The 23,616-nt window shown below is 34.6% G+C and overlaps 1 protein-coding gene across 1 annotated transcript; it reads left to right on the top strand.

Annotated features, from left to right (window-relative positions):
• Positions 1–22,857, top strand: LOC115929065. The gene is made up of 4 exons (XM_030997204.1): positions 1–10; positions 19,236–19,463; positions 19,959–20,120; positions 21,459–22,857. Exons 1-4 carry the CDS (start codon positions 1–3, stop codon positions 21,596–21,598), a joined length of 540 nt encoding a protein of 179 aa, XP_030853064.1. The 3' UTR covers positions 21,599–22,857.
• The last annotated feature ends 759 nt before the right edge of the window (positions 22,858–23,616 follow it).

Here is a 23,616-nt window from a genome sequence, read left to right as displayed (position 1 = left end):
ATGCATAAGGGTAAGTTTAAAGACAATAATTCATGGCATATTGTCAATTGTCATGATTGTAAGTTGACACCTAGAAAAATTGCTAATTATTTTAAAAATCATCAATGAACAGTAAATTATTATACATCTTATGAAAGAGCGTTATATCCCAAATCATTTGGTATCATATTTGTGTGGTATGTGTTCACGCTTGGGTGAACAGGAGACATTGTTTGCGAGAGTGCAAAAATCGACTTGCGCCAAAGTTATGGCTACAGTATGTAATATATGTTGGGATTAAAGTGAGAGAATGATTTGAATGTATCAAATAAGATATATTATTTTTTTCTTTTTGTTTCAATTTTTTTTTGGTATTGATTCCAAACAATACAAATCAATCTTAGAAATAAAATACACTTGTTTTTCATCTTGACATGAATTCAACACATTTTCATACATAGATTGTACGAGTGATGAAAACAAAAATGAAATCAATTGTAACATAAAACAAATATCCCCATCCAACCAAACACACTACTACCCCCCCCCCTCCCCATCATGCGACACACACACATCACCAGACCACACTTCCACACATATACCACACACTGTTTCTAGACGTATTACAAAAGATAATAAGGATCAGAATAATACCCCTACTACTTCTACATGTACTATACTGCACTATATTGCCATTGATGATTATGATTATGATACTGATGATAATAATGATATAATAATAAATAAAATAATACTACTAATATTAATAATCATAATCATCATGTTCCATATTCATCATAATGATAACAATAATAATAATAATGACAATAATAATAATATTAACCATAATAATCATGATAATGAAAAAAATGAATATAATAATTATAAAAGTAATGATAATATTAACAATACTAACTAGACTTTAATTCGTCACTTTGACGAATTAGGTGATACGTATGCTCATGTGTAACATAATAAAGAACGTATTTTCACGATTTCATATTTCGTTTACTACTCCCATTATGGTCTATCCATGAGTCAAGTTTCAACTGTAGAGCAGAGGGAGACAGACCAAGAGAATAAGAGGGACGCAAGGCAAGAGAGAGAGAGAGAGAGAGGGAGAGGGTGAAAGAGAAGAGAGATAGATAGATGCAGAGACAGACCAAAAAAGGAGAGGGGCAGAACATGAGAGGAGAAGTAAAAGAGCAAGAGAGAGGAGAGAGAGAGATGCAATTGAGAACAATGCCTTCCAGATGACCATGATTGAAAGTGGTATAGCGCCCCCTTTAGGTATCCGATTGAGGATTGTTATATATGATAATTGACATGTCACCTATGATTGAATTTTTTACTATGATAACGTCATTATAATGTTAAATAGTCTACATAAATCTCGTGGGAACTTGTCTCAGCTACAACATACTCAAAAATCAACAACATCTAAGCAGAAATATTGGCGATATTGCTCAAAACACAGGAATGTAGAATCCAGATTTGAGAAAAAGTAATCTCCCATAGGGATTAAACGCAAAAAGTAATGGATTAAGTGAAAATAGGGTAATAATAAAGAAAATAGGGTTGTTTATTACATTATTTGCGATTCTACGTGTTTTAATACTCAAAGGAGATGGTACAGTGAAAGGTCAAAAAATAAAGTGAAGACAAATATTGTTGGAGACACCCGGACTCGAACCATGGATCTCGAGGATGGAAGTCAAGTGGGTTACCGATATACCAAAACATTTCCCATAGCGATTACACGTAAACGGGAAATGGAATTCTGAAATCCTACTTTGCAAGTGAAATATGAGCATAATCCCGGCATCTGATCGAAAAATGAAATGCACACGTGTGATAGATTATTGTCTCAGCTACAACATATTCGAAGTTCGGCACAAACTAAGCTAAGACAACGGAGATTTTGCTCGTGAAAGACAGGAGTGTAGAATCCAGTTTTGAGAAAAAGTCATGTCCCATACAGAATACACGCAAAATGTGAAAAATTGACATGCCTCCTTAAATCACAAAAATACGCCATGATGCCTTTGTCAAAATGAAAAATGGTGGACACTATATTTGTAGAGAATTGTTTCAGCTAGAACATATCGAAATTTGAAAGAAAATTAATCAATATTTACAGAGATAAAATCAATTTTCAAAAAATATGCTGACGTCATAACATGCAAATTAAATTTTTGAGTTTGGAGGACATTATGGTGACGTCATGAGTTAATTGAAGGTCAAATGAGACATGAAATCATATTGACGACTCATAATCTATCTAAATATGAAAAAATATTGGGAGTTGCTATCTATTCTGAAGGGTTACAAAGAATTTTGTATAGGCATGTTTTTGCTCATATATTGTGGATAAAGATAACGCAGGTCCGCGCGCACTGTCAACTTTGACGGACGCTCATTGCGTTATTAAAAGATGAACAAGTTATCAAAATGCTTGGAAAAATGTGCCAAATAAGATGATAGAGAAAATTCGGCGATTCTATGTTGCAAAATGCTAGTACGCGCAAAAAACGCGCGCGCATGCGCGTGAGCTCGATTTTTTGTCAAATGCTCCATATGGCCTGAAACGTATGCAAAAAAAAATTGGGATGATTTAGTGCATTTTAAATTTTTGCGCGCGCGTAAACGCGCGGACGAACGCGCACGCGCGCATTTGCGCACGTTTATTGACCTGAAATTGACCGGACGGATATTGTTCTTATTCATGATAAATATGAATGAAAAATTACTTTCCGTTATGAAGATATGATCATAAGTTGATTTTCACAAAATGGCGCCTGGATGACGTCACGATAATTTTAAGTCTTTCAAAAATCACTCAGTTCTAAGTTAGACTAAGATCTATCATCATTGAAAGTCTCATGACAATGGCTTTATTCAGTCTTGAGATATCCTGCGAACAAAATCGAGGAAGAATAATAGGAAGAAGAAGAAGAACTAGACTTTAATTCGTCACTTAGACGAATTAGGTGATACGTATGATAATGGTTTACATAACGAATAATGCATAGCACGATATATTATTTTGTAAAATGCTTCTCCCATTATGATCTATTCATATGTCAAGATTAAATTGTGTCTCCTTGATCATCATGGATCTAGGGAAGATAGATTGAAACAATATATGACCTTTGACCCTGTGCAGTAACCAGTTACACATTTGACTCTAATTTACATCATGAAGAACACCTTTTGACGATTTTTATCTTATTCAAAGAAATGAAAATGTAATTGATAAATGATTATCATCATTATGATAATGATGATCATGATGATCATGATCATGATCATGAGCGCGATCATGACATCTTATTGAAAAAATGAGGGTTGATTTAGATAGCATATAGTCTCAGCTACAACATACTCAAAAATCAACAAAATCCAAGCCGAAATAACGGCGATATTGCTCGCAAAAGACAGGAATGTAGACTCCAGATTTTAGAAAAAGTCATCTCCCATAGGGATTATACGCAAAAAGTAGTGGATTAAGTGAAAATAGGGTAATAATAAAGTAAAAAGGGTTATTTATGACATTATTTGCGAATCTACGTGTTTAAATAATCAAAGGAGATGGTACAGTGAAGGTCAAAAGGAAAAAAAAGTGAAAAAAAAAAGTGTTGGAGACCCCCGGACTCGAACCAGGGATCTCGAGGTTGGAAGTCAAGTGCGTTACCGATATACCAAAACATCTCCCATAGCGATTACACGTAAACGGGAAATGGAATTCAGAAATCCTACTTTGCAAGTAAAATATGAGCATGATCCCAGCATATGATCGAAAAATGAAGTACACATTGTAGATAGCTCATTGTCTCAGCTACAACATATCCAAAGCTCACGGAAAACAAAGTTAAAAAAACGGAGATGTTGCTCGCGAAAGACGGAAATGTAGAATGCAGTTTTGAGAAATAGTCATGTCCCATAGACAATACACGCAAAATGTGAAAAATTGACATGCCTCCTTTAATCGCAAAAATACGCCATGATACCTTAGTCAAACTGGACAATTATGTACACTGCATTTGTAGAAAATTGTCTCAGCTAGAACATATCAAAATTTGGAAGAAAATCAATAAATATTTACAGAGATACAATCAATTTTCCAAAAATATGCTGACGTCATAATATGCAAATTGAAATTTTGAGTTCGGAGGCTATTATGATGACGTCATTAGTTAATTGAGGGTCAAATGAGACGTGAAATCATATTTCCGACTCATAATCTATCTAAATATGAACAAATATTGGGAGTTTCTATTTATTCTGAAGAGTTACAAAGAATTTTGTATAGGCATGTTTTTGCTCATGTATTGTGGATAAAGAAAACGCAAATCCGCGCGTGCTGTCAACTTTGACGGACGCTCATTGCGTTAATAAAAGGTGAACAAATTATCAAAATGCTTGGAAAAATGTACCGAATATGATGACAGAAAAAAAATCGGCGATTCTATGTTGCAAAATGCCAGTACGCGCGAAAACGCGCGCGCATGCGCGTGTGCGTAATTTTTTTATCAAATGCTTTATATGGCCTGAAACGTATGCAAAAAAAATTTGGGATGATTTAGAGTAATTTAAATTTTTGCGCGCGCGTAAACGCGCGGACGAGCGCGCACGCGCGCATTTACGCACGTTTATTGACCTCAACTTGACCGGACGGATATTGATCTTAATCATGATAAATATGAATGAAAAATTATTATTCGTTATAAAGATATGATCATTGGTTGATTTTCACAAAATGGCGCCTGGATGACGTCACGATGACTTTGAGTCTTTGAAAATTCACGCAGTTCTAAGTTAGACTAAGATCTATCATCATTGAAAGATTCATAACAATGGCTTCATTCAGTCTTGAGATATCCTGCGAACAAATTCGAGGAAGAATAATAATAAATAACTAGACTTTAATTCGTCACTTAGACGAATTAGGTGATACGTATGATAATGGTTTACATAACGAATAATGCATTACACGATATATTATTTTGTAAAATGCTTCTCCCATTTATATGCTTCTCCCATTATGATCTATTCATATGTAAAGATTAAATTGTGTCTCCTTGATCATCATGGATCTAGGGAAGATAGATTGAAACAATATATGACCTTTGACCCTGTGCAGTAACTAGTTACACATTTGACTCTAATTTACATCATGAAGAATACCTTTTGACGATTTTATCTTATTCAAAGAAATGAAAATGTAATTGATAAATGATTATCATCATTATGATAATGATGATCATGATGATCTTGATCATGACCATGAGCGCGATCATGACATCTTATTGAAAAAATGAGGGTTGATTTAGATAGCATATAGTCTCAGCTACAACACACCCAAAAATCAACAAAATCCAAGCCGAAATAACGGCGATATTGCTCGCAAAAGACAGGAATATAGAGTCCAGATTTGAGAAAAAGTCATATCCCATACGGATTACACGCAAAAAGTAATGGATTAAGTGAAAATAGGGTAATAATAAAGTAAAAAGGGTTATTTATGACATTATTTGCGAATCTACGTGTTTAAATAATTAAAGGAGATGGTACAGTGAAGGTCAAAAGGAAAAAAAGGGGGAAAAAAGTGTTGGAGACACCCGGACTCGAACCAGGGATCTCGAGGTTGGAAGTCAAGTGCGTTACCGATATACCAAAACATCTCCCATAGCGATTACACGTAAACGGGAAATGGAATTCAGAAATCCTACTTTGCAAGTGAAATATGAGCATGATCCCGGCATCTAATCGAAAAATAAAGGGCACACTTTTGATAGCTCATTGTCTCAGCTAGAACATATCAAAATTGAAAAGAAAATTGATCAATATTTCTAGAGATACAATCAATTTTCCAAAAATATGCTGACGTCATAATATGCAAATTAAAATTTTGAGTTTGGAGGCCATTATGATGACGTCATGAGTTAATTGAGGATAAAATGAGACATGAAATCATATCTCCAACTCATAATCTATCCAAATATGAAAAAATATTAGGAGTTTCTATCTATTCGAAAGAGTTACAATTAATTTTATATAGGCATGTTTTTGCCCATGTATTGTGGATAAAGATAACGCAAATCTGCGCGTGCTGTCAACTTTGACGGACGCTCATTGCGTTAATAAAAGGTGAACAAATTATCAAAATGCTTGGAAAAATGTACCAAATATGATGACAGAAAAAATTCGACGATTCTATGTTGCAAAATGCCAGTACGCGCGAAAACGCGCGCGCATGCGCGTGTGCGTAATTTTTTTAACAAATGCTCCATATGGCCTGAAACGTATGCAAAAAAAATTTGGGATAATTTAGGGCATTTTAATTTTTTGCGCGCACGTAAACGCGCAGACGAGCACGCACGCGCGCATTAGCGCACGTTTATTGACCTCAAACTGACCGGAAGGATATTGATCTTAATCGTGATAATTATGAATGAGAAATACTTTTCCATTATGAAGATATGATCATAAGTTTATTTTCACAAAATGGCGCCTGGATGACGTCACGATGATTTTGAGTTTTTAAAAAGTCACGCAGTTCTAAGTTAGGCTAAGATCTATCATCATGGCAAGTTTCATGATAATGGCTTTAGCCATTCTTGAGATATCCTGCGAACAAAATTGAGGAAGAATAATAATAATTTCTTCTATACAGACACAAAATAAATACTAGACTTTAATTCGTCACTTTGACGAATTAGGTGATACGTATGCTAATGGTTTACATAATAAAGAATGCATTATACGATATCATATTATTTTATGAAATGCTTCATCCATTAAGATCTATCCATATGTCAAGTTTAAATTGTGTCCCCTTGATCATTATAGATGTAGGGAAGATAGATTGAAAAAATATGACCATTGACCCTGCGCAGTAACCAGTTACACCTTTGATTCTAATTTATATCACGAAGAACACATTTTGACGATTTTATCTTATTCAAAGAAATGAAAATGTAATTGATAAATGATTATCATCATTATGATATTGATGATCATGATAATCATGATGAAGATCATGATCATGAGCGGGATCCTGACATCTTATTGAAAAAATGAGGGGTGATTTAGATAGCACATAGCACAAAATCCAAGCAGAAATAACAGCGATATTGCTCGCAAAAGACAGGAATGTAGAATCCAGATTTGAGAAAAAATTATCTCCCACAGGGATTACACGCAAAAAGTAATGGATTAAGTGAAAAAAGGGAAACACTAAAGTAAATAGGGTTGTTTATTACATTATTTGCGATTCTACGTGTTTAAATAATCAAAGGAGATGGTACAGTGAAAGGTCAAAAGGAAAAAAAAAAAGGTGGAGAAAAAATTGTTGGAGACACCCGGACTCGAACCCGGGATCTCAAGGTCGGAAGTCAAGTGCGTTACCCATATACCAAAACATTTCTCATAGCGATTACACGTAAACGAAAATGGAATTCTAAAATCCCACTTTGCAAGTAAAATATGAGCATGATCCCGGCATATGATCGAAAAATGAAGTCACATTGGAGATAGCTCATTGTCTCAGCTACAACATATCCGAAGCTCACGGAAAACAAAGTTAAAAAAACGGAGATGTTGCTCGCGAAAGACGGAAATGTAGAATGCAGTTTTGAGAAATAGTCATGTCCCATAGACAATACACGCAAAATTTGAAAAATTGACATGCCTCCTTTAATTGCAAAAATACGCCATGATACCTTTGTCAAACTGGACAATTATGTACACTGCATTTGTAGAAAATTGTCTCAGCTAGAACATATCAAAATTTGAAAGAAAAAAAAGCAATATTTACAGAGATACAATCAATTTTCCAAAAATATGCATCCGTCATAATATGCAAATTTAAATTTCGAGTTCGGAGGCCATTATGATGACATTATGAGTTAATTGAGAGTCAAATGAGACATGAAATCATATTTCCATTTCATAATCTATCCACATATGAAAGAATATTGGGAGTTTCTATCTATTCTGAAGAGTTACAATGAATTTTGTATAGGCATTTTTTTGCCCATGTATTGTGGATAAAGATCACGCAAATCCGCGCGTGCTGTCAACTTTGACGGACGCTCATTGCGTTATTAAAAGGTGAACAAATTATCAAAATGCTTGGAAAAATGTACAAAATACGATGACGGAGAAAATATTGGGATTCTATGTTGCAAAATGCTAGTACGCGCAAAAAACGCGCGCGCATGCGCGTGAGCGAGATTTTTTGTCAAATGCTCTATATGGCCTTAAACGTATGCAAAAAAAATTTGGGATGATTTAGAGCATTTTAAATTTTTAAGCGCGCGTAAACGCGCGCACCTACGCGTACGCGCATTTTTACGCGCATATATTGTCCTCAAATTGACCGGGCGGATATTGACTTTGATCATGACAAATATGAATGAGAAATGGCTTTCCGTTATGAAGATATGATCATAAGTTGATTTTAACAAAATGGCGTCTAGATGACGTCACGATAATTTTGAGTCTTTGAAAAGTCACGCAGTTCTAAGTTAGACTAAGATCTATCATCATTGAAAGTTTCATGGCAATGGCTTTATTCAGTCTTGAGATATCCTGCGAACAAAATCGAGGAAGAATAATAATAAATAATAATAAATAAATAAATAATAAAAATCTTGACGAAATCAAAAGGTGATACGTAGACTTCGTTACGTATCACCTAACTAGACTTTAATTCGTCACTTTGACGAATTAGGTGATACGTATGATAATGGTTTACATAACGAATAATGCATTACACGATATATTATTTTGTAAAATGCTTCTCCCATTTATATGCTTCTCCCTTATGATCTATTCATATGTCAAGATTAAATTGTGTCTCCTTGATCATCATGGATCTAGGGAAGATAGATTGAAACAATATATGACCTTTGACCCTGTGCAGTAACCAGTTCCACATTTGACTCTAATTTACATCATGAAGAACACCTTTTGACGATTTTTATCTTATTCAAAGAAATGAAAATGTAATTGATAAATGATTATCATCATTATGATAATGATGATCATGATGATCATGATCATGATCATGAGCGCGATCATGACATCTTATTGAAAAAATGAGGGTTGATTTAGATAGCATATAGTCTCAGCTACAACATACTCAAAAATCAACAAAATCCAAGCCGAAATAACGGCGATATTGCTCGCAAAAGACAGGAATGTAGACTCCAGATTTGAGAAAAAGTCATCTCCCATAGGGATTACACGCAAAAAGTAATGGATTAAGTGAAAATAGGGTAATAATAAAGTAAAAAGGGTTATTTATGACATTATTTGCGAATCTGCGTGTTTAAATAATCAAAGGAGATGGTACAGTGAAGGTCAAAATGAAAAAAAGTGAAAAAAAAGTGTTGGAGACACCCGGACTCGAACCAGGGATCTCGAGGTTGGAAGTAAAGTGCGTTACCGATATACCAAAACATCTCCCATAGCGATTACACGTAAACAGGAAATGGAATTCAGAAATCCTACTTTGCAAGTGAAATATGAGCATGATCCCGGCATCTAATCGAAAAATAAAGGGCACACCTGTGATAGCTCATTGTCTCAGCTACAACATATCCAAAGCTCAGTGAAAACGAAGCTAAAACAACGGAGATCTTGCTCGCGAAAGACAGGAGTGTTGAATCCAGTTTTGAGAAAAAGTCATTTCCAATAGAGAATACACGCAAAATGCGAAAAATTGACATGCCTCCTTTAATCGCAAAAATACACCATGATACTTTTGTCAAAAATAAAAATTGTGAATACTACATTTGTAGAAAATTGTCTCAGCTAGAACATATCAAAATTTAAAAGAAAATTGATCCATATTTACAGAGATACAATCAATTTTCCAAAAATATGCTGACGTCATAATATGCAAATTAAAATTTTGAGTTTGGAGGCCATTATGATGACGTCATGAGTTAATCGAGGATAAAATGAGACATGAAATCATATCTCCGACTCATAATCTATCCAAATATGAAAAAATATTAGGAGTTTCTATCTATTCTAAAGAGTTACAATGAATTTTATATAGGCATGTTTTTGCCCATGTATTGTGGATAAAGATAACGCAAATCCGCGCGTGCTGTCAACTTTGACGGATGCTCATTGCGTTAATAAAAGGTGAACAAATTATCAAAATGCTTGGAAAAATGTACCGAATATGATGACAGAAAAAAATCGGCGATTCTATGTTGCAAAATGCCAGTACGCGCGAAAACGCGCGCGCATGCGCGTGTGCGTAATTTTTTTTATCAAATGCTCCATATGACCTGAAACGTATGCAAAAAAAATTTAAGACGATTTTGAGCAATTTAAAATTTTACGCGCGCGTAAACGCGCGGACGAACGCGCACGCGCTTGTTTGCGGACGTTTATTGATCTGAAATTGACCGGACGGATATTGATCTTAATCATGATAATTATGAATGAGAAATAACTTTCCGTTATGAAGATATGATCATAAGTTGATTTTCACAAAATGGCGCCTAGATGACGTCACGATGATGTTGAGTCTATGAAAAGTCACGCAGTTCTAAGTTAGACTAAGATCTATCATCATGGCAAGTTTCATGATAATGGCTTTGGCCATTCTTGAGATATCTTGCGAACAAATTCGAGGAAGAATAATAAAAATAAACTAGATTTGTAATACTTGTTTGGAACAAGTATAGGTGGGCTGGTCCAACTAAAATTTTAGACAAAATGAAGGGTACATTTGAGATAGCTCTTTGTCTCAGCTACATCATACTCAAAGTTCAGCTTAAACAAAGCTAAAACGACGGAGATATTGCTCGCGAAAGACGGGAATGTAGAATCCAGTTTTGAGAAAAAGTCATGTCCCATAGAGAATACACGCAAAAAGTGAAAAATTGACATGCCTCCTTTAATCGCAAAAATACGCCATGATTCCTTTGTCAAAAATGAAAAATGTTGTGAACTTCATTTGTAACGAATTGTCTCAGCTAGAACATATCGAAATTTGGAAGAAAATCGATCAATATTTACAGAGATGCAATCAATTTTTGAAAAATATACTGACATCATAATATGCAAATTGAAATTATGAGTTCGGAGGCCATTATGATGACGTCATGAGAAAAGTAAGGGTCAAATGAGACTTGAAATCATATCTCCAATTCATATTCTATCACAATAAGAAGAAAAAAATTCGGGTCACCTTGCATCCTAAAGAGCTACAATGGATTTTGTATAGGCATCTTTTTGCCCATTTATGATATGTATTACAAGAGCTCGCGCGCACGGAAATTTATGTTAAACGGGGGATCATTCCGTTATTAATAGTAAACATGGTATCAATTTGTTTGTAAAAATATGTGCAATATTATGAAAGAAAAAAAATGGCGATTCTATGTTGTGTAATAGTTTTACGCGCGAAAACGCGCGCGCATGCGCGCGTGCGCGATTTTTTATAAAATGCTTAGAATGGCCTAAAACGTATGCAAAATGATTTTGAGACGATTTTGAGCATTTTACAATTTTGCGCGCGCATTGACGCGCGGACGTACGCGCACGTGCGCGTTATTTGACCTGAAATTGACCGGACGGATATTGACCTCGATCATGATAAATATGAATGAGAAATTGCTTTTGGTTATGAAGATATGATCATGAGTTGATTTTTACAAAATGGTGCCTAGATGACGTCATCAGTGAAGGTCAATGTTGAAAACGTTATTGTGCTTTGTACATATGCCTATACATATGTGTGCCAAATTTCAAGGCATTTGATCGAGCCATTTTTAAGTTATCTTGCTAACAAAAAAGTGGTTAGAAATAAGAAAAATATTTAATAAATAAATAAATAAAGGCAATTCTAACGAAATTATAAGGTGGTCTGTACGTTATACAGCCCACCTGACTAGACTTTAATTCGTCACTTAGACGAATTAGGTGATACGTATGATAATGGTTTACATAACGAATAATGCATTACACGATATATTATTTTATAAAATGCTTCTCCCATTTATATGCTTCTCCCATTATGATCTATCCATATGTCAAGATTAAATTGTGTCTCCTTGATCATCATGGATCTAGGGAAGATAGATTGAAACAAGATATGACCTTTGACCCTGTGCAGTAACCAGTTACACATTTGACTCTAATTTACATCATGAAGAACACCTTTTGACGATTTTATCTTATTCAAAGAAATGAAAATGTAATTGATAAATGATTATCATCATTATGATAATGATCATGATCATGACCGCGATCTTGACATCTTATTGAAAAAATAAGGATTGATTTAGATAGCATATAGTCTAAGCTACAACATACTTAAAAATCAACAAAATCCAAGCAGAACTAATGGCGATATTGCTCGCAAAAGACAGGAATGTAGAATCCAGATTTGAGAAAAAGTCATCTCCCATAGGGATTACACGCAAAAAGTAATGGATTAAGCGATTCTACGTGTTTAAATAATCAAAGGAGAAGGTACAGTGAAAGGTCAAAAGGAAAAAAAAGTGAAGAAAAAAATTGTTGTAGACACCCGGAATCGAACCAGGGATCTCGAGGTTGAAAGTCAAGTGCGTTACTGATATACCAAAACATCTCCCATAGCGATTACACGTAAACGGGAAATGGAATTCTGAAGTCTTACATTGCAAGTGAAATATGAGCATAATCCCGGCATATGATCGGAAAATAAAGTGCACACTGGAGATAGCCTTTTGTCTCCGCTACAACATACTTGAAGTTCAGCGTAAACAAAGATAAAACAACAGAGATATTGCTCGCGAAAGACGGAAATGTAGAATCCAGTTTTGAGAAAAAGTCATGTCCCATAGACAATACACGCAAAATGTGAAAAACTGACATGCCTCCTTTAATCGCAAAAATACGCCATGATACCTTTGTCAAACTGGAAAGGTGTGGTCACTGCATTTGTAGAAAATTATCTCAGCTAGAACATATCAAAATTTTAAACAAAATCAATCAATATTTACAGAGATAAAATCAATTTTCCAAAAATATGCAAACGTCAAAATATGCAAATTGAAATTTTGAGTTTGGAGGCCATTATGATGACGTCATTAGTTAATTGAGGGTCAAATGAAACATGAAATCATATCTCCGACTCATAATCTATCTCAATATGACAAAATATTGGGAGTTCATATCTTTTCCGAAGAGTTAAAAAGATTTTTGTATAGGCATGTTTTTGCTCATGTATTGTGGATAAAGATAACGCAGGTCCGCGCGCGCTGTCAACTTTGACGGACGCTCATTGCGTTATTAAAGGGTTAACAATTTATCAAAATGCTTGGAAAAATGTGCCAAATATGATGATAGAAAAATTTCGGCGATTCTATGTTGGAAAACGCTAGTACGCGCAAAAAACAGGCGCGCATGCGCGTGAGCATAATTTTTTTATCAAATGCTCCATATGGCTTGAAACGTATGCAAAAAAAATTTGGGATGATTTAGAGCATTTTAAATTTTTGCGCGCGCGTAAACGCGCGGACGAACGCGCACGCGCGCATTTGCGCACGTTTATTGACCTGAAATTGACCGGACGGATATTGATCTTAATCGTGATAATTATGAATGAGAAATACTTTTCCGTTATGAAGATATGATCATAAGTTGATTTTCACAAAATGGCGCCTGGATGACGTCACGATGAGTTTGAGTTTTTGAAAAGTCACGCAGTTCTAAGTTAGGCTAAGATCTATCATCATGGCAAGTTTCATGATAATGGCTTTAGCCATTCTTGAGATATCCTGCGAACAAAATTGAGGAAGAATAATAATAATTTCTTCTATACAGACACAAAATAAATACTAGACTTTAATTCGTCACTTAGACGAATTAGGTGATACGTATGATAATGGTTTACATAACAAATAATGGAATACACGATATATTAATTTATAAAATGCTTCTCCCATTTATATGCTTCTCCCATTATGATCTATCCATATGTCAAGATTAAATTGTGTCTCCTTGATTATGATGGATCTAGGGAAGATAGATTGAAACAATAAATGACCTTTGACCCTGTGCAGTAACCAGTTACACATTTGACTCTAATTTACATCATGAAGAACACCTTTTGACGATTTTATCTCATTCAAAGAAATGAAAATGTAATTGATAAATGATTATCATCATTATGATAATGATGATCATGATGATAATGATCATGATCATGATCATGAGCGCGATCCTGACATCTTATTGAAAAAATAAGGATTGCTTTAGATAGCATATAGTCTAAGCTACAACATACTCAAAAATCAACAAAATCCAAGCAGAACTAACGGCGATATTGCTCGCAAAAGACAGGAATGTAGAATCCAGATTTTAGAAAAAGTCATTTCCCATAGGGATTACACGCAAAAAGTAATGGATTAAGTGATAATAGGGTAATAATAAAGTAAAAAGGGTTGTTTATGACATTATTTGCGATTCTATGTGTTTAAATAATCAAAGGAGATGGTACAGTGAAAGGTCAAAAGGAAAAAAAAGTTAAGAAAAAAATTGTTGGAGACACCCGGACTCGAACCAGGGATCTCGAGGTTGGAAGTCAAGTGCGTTACTGATATACCAAAACATCTCCCATAGCGATAACACGTTAACGGGAAATGGAATTCTAAAGTCCTACATTGCAAGTGAAATATGAGCATGATCCCGGCATATGATCGAAAAATAAAGTGAACACTGGAGATAGCCTTTCGTCTCAGCTACAACATACCCGAAGCTCAGCAAAAACAAAGCTAAAACAACGGAGATATTGCTCGCGAAAGAGGGAAATGTAGAATCCAGTTTTGAGAAATAGTCATGTGCCATAGACAATACACGCAAAATGAGAAAAATTGACATGCCTCCTTTAATCGCAAAAATACGACATGATACCTTTGTCAAACTGGAAAATTGTGGACATTGCATTTGTTGAAAATTATCTCAGCTAGAACATATCAAAATTTGCAAGAAAAAAAATCAATATTTACAGAGATACAATCAATTGTCCAAAAATATGCAAACGTCATACTATCAAAATTTAAATTTTGAGTTCGGAGGCCATTATGATGACGTCATGAGTTAATTAAGGGTCAAATGACACATGAAATCATATTTCCGACCCATAATCTATCTAAATATGAAAAAAAATTGGGAGTTCCTATCTATTCAGAAGAGTTACAAAGAATTTTGTATAGGCATGTTTTTGCTCATGTATTGTGGATAAAGAAAACGCAGGTCCGCGCGCACTGTCAACTTTGACGGACGCTTATTGCGTTATAAAAAGGTTAACAAGTTATCAAAATGCTTGGAAAAATGTGCCAAATATGATGATAAAGAAAATTCGGCGATTCTATGTTGCAAAATGCTAGAACGCGCAAAAAACGCGCTCGCATGCGCGTGAGCATAATTTTTTGTCAAATGCTCCATATGGCCTAAAACGTATGCAAAAAAAATTTAGGATGATTTAGAGCATTTTAAATTTTTACGCGCGCGTAAACGCGCGGATGAACGCGCACGCGCGCATTTGCGCACGTTTATTGACCTGGTATTGACCGGTAGGATATTGATCTTAATCATGATAATTATGAATGAGAAATACTTTTCCGTTATGAAGATATGATCATAAGTTGATTTTCACAAAATGGCGCCTGGATGACGTCACGATGACTTTGAGTTTTTGAAAAGTCACGCAGTTCTAAGTTAGACTAAGATCTATCATCATGGCAAGTTTCATGATAATGGCTTTAGCCATTCTTGAGATATCCTGCGAACAAAATTGAGGAAGAATAATAATAATTTCTTCTATACAGACACAAAATAAATACTAGACTTTAATTCGTCACTTAGACGAATTAGGTGATACGTACGATAATGGTTTACATAACGAATAATGCATTACACGATATATTATTTTGTTAAATGCTTTTCCCATTTATATGCTTCTCCCATTATGATCTATCCATATGTCAAGATTAAATTGTGTCTCCTTGATCATCATGGATCTAGGGAAGATATATTGAAACAATATATGACCTTTGACCCTGTGCAGTAACTAGTTACACATTTGACTCTAATTTACATCATGAAGAACACCTTTTGACGATTTTATCTTATTCAAAGAAATGAAAATGTAATTGATAAATGATTATCATCATTATGATAATGATGATCATGGTCATGAGCGCGATCATGACATCTTATTGAAAAAATGAGGGTTGATTAAGATAGCATATAGTCTCAGCTACAACATACTCAAAAATCAACAAAATCCAAGCCGAAATAACGGCGATATTGCTCGCAAAAGACAGGAATGTAGACTCCAGATTTGAGAAAAAGTCATCTCCCATAGGGATTACACGCAAAAAGTAATGGATTAAGTGAAAATAGGGTAATAATAAAGTAAAAAGGGTTATTTATGACATTATTTGCGAATCTACGTGTTTAAATAATCAAAGGAGATGGTACAGTGAAAGGTCAACAAGAAAAAAAAAGTTAAGAAAAAAATTGTTGGAGAAACCCGGACTCGAACCCGGGATCTTAAGGTCGGAAGTCAAGTGCGTTACCGATATACCAAAACAACTCCCATAGCGATTACACGTAAACGGAAAATGAAATTCTCTAATCCCACTTTGCAAGTAAAATATGAGCATGATCCCGGCATATGATCGAAAAATGAAGTACATATTGGATATAGCTCATTGTCTCAGCTAAAACATATCCGAAGCTCAGCGAAAACAAAGCTAAAACAACGGAGATTTTGCTCGCGAAAGACAGGAGTGTAGAATCCAGTTTTGAGAAAAAGTCATGTCCCATAGAGAATACACGCAAAATGCGAAAAATTGACATGCCTCCTTTAATCGCAAAAATACGCCATGATAACTTTGTCAAACTGGAAAGGTGTGAACATTACATTTGTAGAAAATTGTCTCAGCTAGAACATATCAAAATTAAAAAGAAAATTGATCCATATTTACAGAGATACAATCAATTTTCCAAAAATATGCTGACGTCATAATATGCAAATTAAAATTTTGAGTTTGGAGGCCATTATGATGACGTCATGAGTTAATTGAGGATCAAATGAGACATGAAATCATATTTCCATTTCATAATCTATCCAAATATGAAAAAAATATTAGGAGTTTCTACCTATTCTAAAGAGTTACAATGAATTTTATATAGGCATGTTTTTGCCCATGTATTGTGGATAAAGATAACGCAAATCCGCGCGTGCTGTCAACTTTGACGGACGCTCATTGCGTTAATAAAAGGTGAACAAATTATAAAAATGCTTGGAAAAATGTGACAAAAATGATGACAGAGAAAATTTGGTGATTTTATGTTGCAAAATGCCAGTACGCGCGGAAACGCGCACGCATGCGCGTGTGCACGATTTTTTTGCGAAATGCTTTAAATGGCCTGAAACGTATGCAAAAAATTTTTAAGACGATTTAGAGCATTTTAAATTTTTGCGCGCGTATTTACGCGCGCACGAACGCGTACGCGCGGGTTTACGCACGTTTAATGACCTAAAATTGACCGGACGGATATTGATCTTAACCATGATAAATATGAATGAAAAATTACTATCCGTTATGAAGATATGATCATTAGTTGATTTTCACAAAATGGCGCCTGGATGACGTCACGATGATTTTGAGTCTTTGAAAAGTCACGCAGTTCTAAGTTAGACTAAGATCTATCATCATTGAAAGATTCATAACAATGGCTTCATTCAGTCTTGAGATATCCTGCGAACAAATTTGAGGAAGAATAATAAATAAAAAAAAAAAAAAATAAAAATCTTGACAAAATCAATAGGTGATACGTAGACTTCGTTACGTATCACCTAACTAGACTTTAATTCGTCACTTAGACGAATTAGGTGATACGTATGATAATGGTCTACATAACGAATAATGCATTACACGATATATTATTTTGTAAAATGCTTCTCCCATTCATATGCTTCTCCCATTATGAATTATTCATATGTCAAGATTAAATTGTGTCTCCTTGATCATCATGGATCTAGGGAAGATAGATTGAAACAATATATGACCTTTGACCCTGTGCAGTAACGAGTTACACATTTGACTCTAATTTACATCATGAAGAACACCTTTTGACGATTTTTATCTTATTCAAAGAAATGAAAATGTAATTGATAAATGATTATCATCAATATGATAATGATGATCATGATGATCATGATCATGATCATGAGCGCGATCATGACATCTTATTGAAAAAATGAGGAATGATTTAGATAGCATTAGTCTCAGCTACAACATACTCAAAAATCAACAAAATCCAAGCCGAAATAACGGCGATATTGCTCGCAAAAGACAGGAATGTAGACTCCAGATTTTAGAAAAAGTCATCTCCCATAGGGATTACACGCAAAAAGTAATGGATTAAGTGAAAATAGGGTAATAATAAGTAAAAAGGGTTATTTATGACATTATTTGCGAATCTACGTGTTTAAATAATCAAAGGAGATGGTAGAGTGAAGGTCAAAAGGAACAAAAAGTGAAAAAAAAGTGTTGGAGACACCCGGACTCGAACCAGGGATCTCGAGGTTGGAAGTCAAGTGCGTTACCGATATACCAAAACATCTCCCATAGCGATTACACGTAAACGGGAAATGGAATTCAGAAATCCCACTTTGCAAGTGAAATATGAGCATGATCCCGGCATCTAATCGAAAAATAAAAGGCACACTTTTAATAGCTCATTGTCTCAGCTACAACATATCCAAAGCTCAGCGAAAAAAAAAGCTAAAACAACGGAGATTTTGCTCGCGAAAGACAGGAGTGTAGAATCCAGTTTTGAGAAAAAGTCATGTCCCATAGAGAATACACGCAAAATGCGAAAAATTGACATGCCTCCTTTAATCGCAAAAATACACCATGATACTTTTGTCAAAAATAAAAATTGTGAATACTGCATTTGTAGAAAATTGTCACAGTTAGAACATAGCCAAATTTGGAAGAAAATCAATAAATATTACGAGAAATACACTAAATTTTCCATGAATATGCTGACGTCATAATATGCAAATTAAAATTTTGAGTTTGGAGGCCATTATGATGACGTCATGAGTTAATTGAGGGTCAAATGAGACATAAAATCATATCTTTGACTCATAATCTATCTAAATATGAAAAAATATTGGGAGTTCCTGTCTATTCTGAAGAGTTACAAAGAATTTTGTATAGGCGTAATTTGTTACCATGAACTAATTAGAAACTCTCTTATTGAGATAAAGCAATTTATATTTGTCTTCTATGTATTACTGCAGGATTCAGATATTACAGCAGCAGAGGAAACTCTCCAATCTAGGACCCTGCTGGCATACATCTGTGAGGATGTCTTACTAGCTGGCCGGACCGTTGAGTCTTTGCAAGGAAGGCAGTATACGTATTCGGTTTTGCTGAATAAAGAAGGTATTATATCTCTAAATGTTATATATTTTAGTCAACATGTCAGAGATTAGGTAATGTGGTCCCCATGGTCAACTTCAAGGTCAAATCTTAGGTGAAATGATGGCAGGTTTGGAATCCTTATTGAATTACCTTTTCAACAATACCATTTTTGTGAAGAGAAGTTCCTGAGATACAAGGGTTCAAAGATGGTTATGCCCATTTTTGCCTAATATCTCAAAATTTGGTGGGCCAAATCTTCCAAACTCTTCACCAGATTAACCTAAAATTTGACATTTGGTGCTGTGAGATCACACTTGACAAGTTCACTAAGTTTCATTAAAATAGAAAATGGTCGGATTAAAACCATTGTATGATTTGACATGGAATGACCCTACGCTGGATTTACATAAAACTGCACAAAGTAATTGTATGGAAAGTAGTTTTCATTAAGAACTATGTGTTATTCTTGACCCATGATATTGGTAATCCAATCACTTGTTTTTTTTTCTTCTTCAGAGAACAAGGTACATCACCTGGTCCTTACCGTGTGGAGAGCAGACGAGGTCGCAGAAAAGCCACCACATCTGGAGACCATTCAGTCAGGAGAGGTGTACAAGCACTTGATAGAAAGGTTCACTTCAGCTGATGACCTGATCCTTGTGTACGGACCACTAGTTGGTGAGTTTTCATCATATCCATTCCGTAATGATGTACCTTTATTTTGAATTAAACTTTGTCATAAAGTTAAGTGGTAGTTTAAATCAAAATCTTCCTATATTTTGTCTAGTTTTTACTTTTATTTTTCTTTGAAATTTCTGCTTCAAGTCACGTCGGTTATCAATGGGGAGTTATCTCCCCATTGATTATTTTAGCAAATGCATCCAGGTGAGAACTTCGTGGATGATCAGCCGAGGAAAACTATATCCACTTTGATAATAGTCACGTTTCGAGTAAACGTTTAATCGTATACCCGCCCGGTAAAGCCAGTAGTTGAATAATGAACTTGATAACAGTATAATCGATGACTCATTGGGAACCCAAGAACATCACCTAAAAAGAGTCTAAACGGATGTGAAATAGAAATCTGTCACAATAATTCTACTTTCTAAGACATTGTCAAGGAAGTTTAAATAAATCAAATTCCTACCTAATCTTAAAGGTACTATGTCCCATTTGCAGGCCAAAAAAAAGAAAAGGTTAAATTCCAACGGCATTTGAAAAATAATACTAATTTAGAACTTCCCTAAAAAAGGTGGGGCTTGAAAATGTCTTCAAGTGGGAAAATAACGACTATTAGTTGTCAAATCGACTTGAGAGCCAATAAGTAATAGTCTTGATTTTCAGACCATTGTACCGCATGGTCATACGTTTTATGCTGCGCAAAGATTCAATTAGTTGAATTTTGGCCATCACAATAAGTGGGTTATTGATGTAGATAAATGCTCATGTACCATTTACAGCTCATTTTATGGATGTTATTACCAAAGAAGAAAAAAAGCCAGTCAGTCACTCAATAGTGTCCGACAGTGAATTCTAGCGGGTTTCCTTGCATAATTTGAATATTAGGACAATGCTAACGTTTAAATTTCACAGATATATTAACATACATGACATATTCATAATCAACCAATTTATAATGTATCGTTTAGATGTATAGTTGTCCCAAGTGTTGTGGTCTTGTCTAATGAAAATAGATGTCAGAGGACAATAAGGATTATTTGTAATGTTGTCCATCACAGTGAACATTACTATTTGTATCATTTATATCATGCTAGAATCCCATTATATAATGTTGGCTGGACAAAAGGTCCGGGATCACAGGGCCTGAAAGTTTCACTCTGTACCCCGAGTTCTCTGTTGTGTGGAAAAAAATATTTTGAGTGAATCGGTTATTTTCAGCTAAGTAATCATATTTCGTAAAAATCATCTATCAGTGAACAGTGGTCATAACAATTGATCTGTTTCAATGTCTTGATTTTTTTTTTTTTTTTCTCCATGTCGATTGTAAATTTCCAGATGCTACAGTTGCAGCTTTTAGACTGCATAGAAAAGCTGTAACAGTGGGATGTCCTGAAGTTGAGGAGGAAATTCGATTGATGGTGCGGCAATCTACCCTAATGGACAGCAGTGATCCCTACGAATACAGCGACGATTGATTTATATTAGGACGCTTGGTCAAAGGGGATACGATTTTCTAGTTTGGTACATGGTCAAAGGAGATAACAATTTCTAGTTTGGTCTTTGGTCAAAGGGGATAAAAAATTTCCGGTTTTGGTATATGGTCAAAGGGGATAAAAATTTCCGGTTTTGGCACTTTGTTCAAAGGGGATAAAAATTTCCGGTTTTGGTGTATGGTCAAAGGGGATAAAAAATTTCCGGTTTTGGCATTTGGGTCAAAGGGGATACAAATTTCCGGTTTTGGCATTTGGTCAAAGGGGATAAAAATTTCCGGTTTTGGCATGTGGTCAACGGGGATAAAATTTTCGGGTTTTGGCATGTGGTCAACGGGGATAAAATTTTCGGGTTTTGGCATTTGGTCAAAGGGGATAAAAATTTCCGTTTTTTGGCAATTGGTCAAAGGGGATAAAAATTTCCGGTTTTGGTATATGGTCAAAGGGGGTAAAATTTTCAGGATTCGGCATTTGGTAAAAGGGGATAAAAATTTCTGGTTTTTGGCAATTGGTCAAAGGGGATAAAAATTTCCGGTTTCGGTATATGGTCAAAGGGGATAAAAATTTCCGGTTTTGGCACTTTGGTCAAAGGGGATAAAAATTTCCGGTTTTGGCAATTGGTCACAAAGGGGATAAAATTTTCCGGTTTTGGTATATGGTCAAAGGGGATAAAAATTTCCGGTTTTGGCACTTTGTTCAAAGGGGATAAAAATTTCCGGTTTTGGCATTTGGTCAAAGGGGATAAAAATTTGGCTCACACAAGTGGAGTAAATTGTATATCTATCATTCATAGGTATTTTATTATTTGTACTTATTTATTTATATCTGTTAATGTATGAAAATGTCCAGATTTTGACATTTGGTCAAAAGGGGATAAAAATGTCCGGTTTTCAAGACATGGTATTGCTATTGGCTGACTCTATCAATTGTATTTGTATCGTCATATGTTTTTCATTATTTGTATATATTTATATTTGTAAATATTTGAAAATGTCCAGATTTGGGCATTTGGTTAAAAGGGGATAAAATTTTCCAGTTTCATGACATGGTTTTGCTATTGCCTTACACAAATGGATTGTATATGAATCATAGACATGTATTTCATTATTTGTACTTATGTTTGTAAATAATGAATATTCATTTTTGTAAAAGAAAGATATTACTTAATTTGTCTTTGATTATATGAATATTTTGTACAGTTATTATTTGTTTATCTTTGTTAGTAATAAAATTTTCTCTGCATATATTTATTTTGTAGATTTCTTTCATTAAATTGTAGTTGTGATTGTACTATATGATTCTGACAGATGAATCAATTAATAAGTGAGAATGATTATATACAGTATAAATAGAGAGAGAGAGAGAGAGAGAATTAGAGGATATTGGCACTTGGGATGAGATGAAAATGAGCATTAAGTAATTAATTGGCAAAAGTGTTTTAAATAAATCATGTTAGATGCAAAATATTGTCAGAGACACATAGTTTTTCCAAAGTACACTAGTATAGGAAAACAGTAACAAATTACCAGTAAATGAGCATAAAATTGCTTCACTTAATCTGGATTTATCAACATTCCTAGACCTACATACCAAAGCTTTTAAAAAATCTGATTTCCTTTGAAATAATTTATTGTTTATAATAATGATTATAATTACGATATTTACTATGATAATCAATATAACAATGATAATAATAATGATTATTATGATACTGCTGCTATTACTAGTACTACTACAACTACTAAGAAGAAGTAAATGAAGAAAAAGTGGTAGGAGAAGAATCATTTTAGCGATATTAGTGAGTATATTCTCAATGATTGAGGCATACACGTGCATAAACATTACATATTCCGTGGTAAGAATAAAGTAAGCGAGGAAAATGAAGGCAATGACAAACGAGAGCGAGAGAGAGAGAGAGAGAGATACAGAATATGGCCGGGTTCAAATTAAGTTTTCTCTAAATTATTAGACCCAGTACTGAGGATCTTTTAATCTGCCATGTT

This window comes from Strongylocentrotus purpuratus, unplaced genomic scaffold (assembly GCF_000002235.5).
Source record: "Strongylocentrotus purpuratus isolate Spur 01 unplaced genomic scaffold, Spur_5.0 spur5_scaffold_4, whole genome shotgun sequence".
NCBI classification, from domain to species: domain Eukaryota; kingdom Metazoa; phylum Echinodermata; class Echinoidea; order Camarodonta; family Strongylocentrotidae; genus Strongylocentrotus; species Strongylocentrotus purpuratus.
Note: the sequence above shows the minus strand (reverse complement) of the source record. Positions and strands in the feature narration are given on the sequence as shown.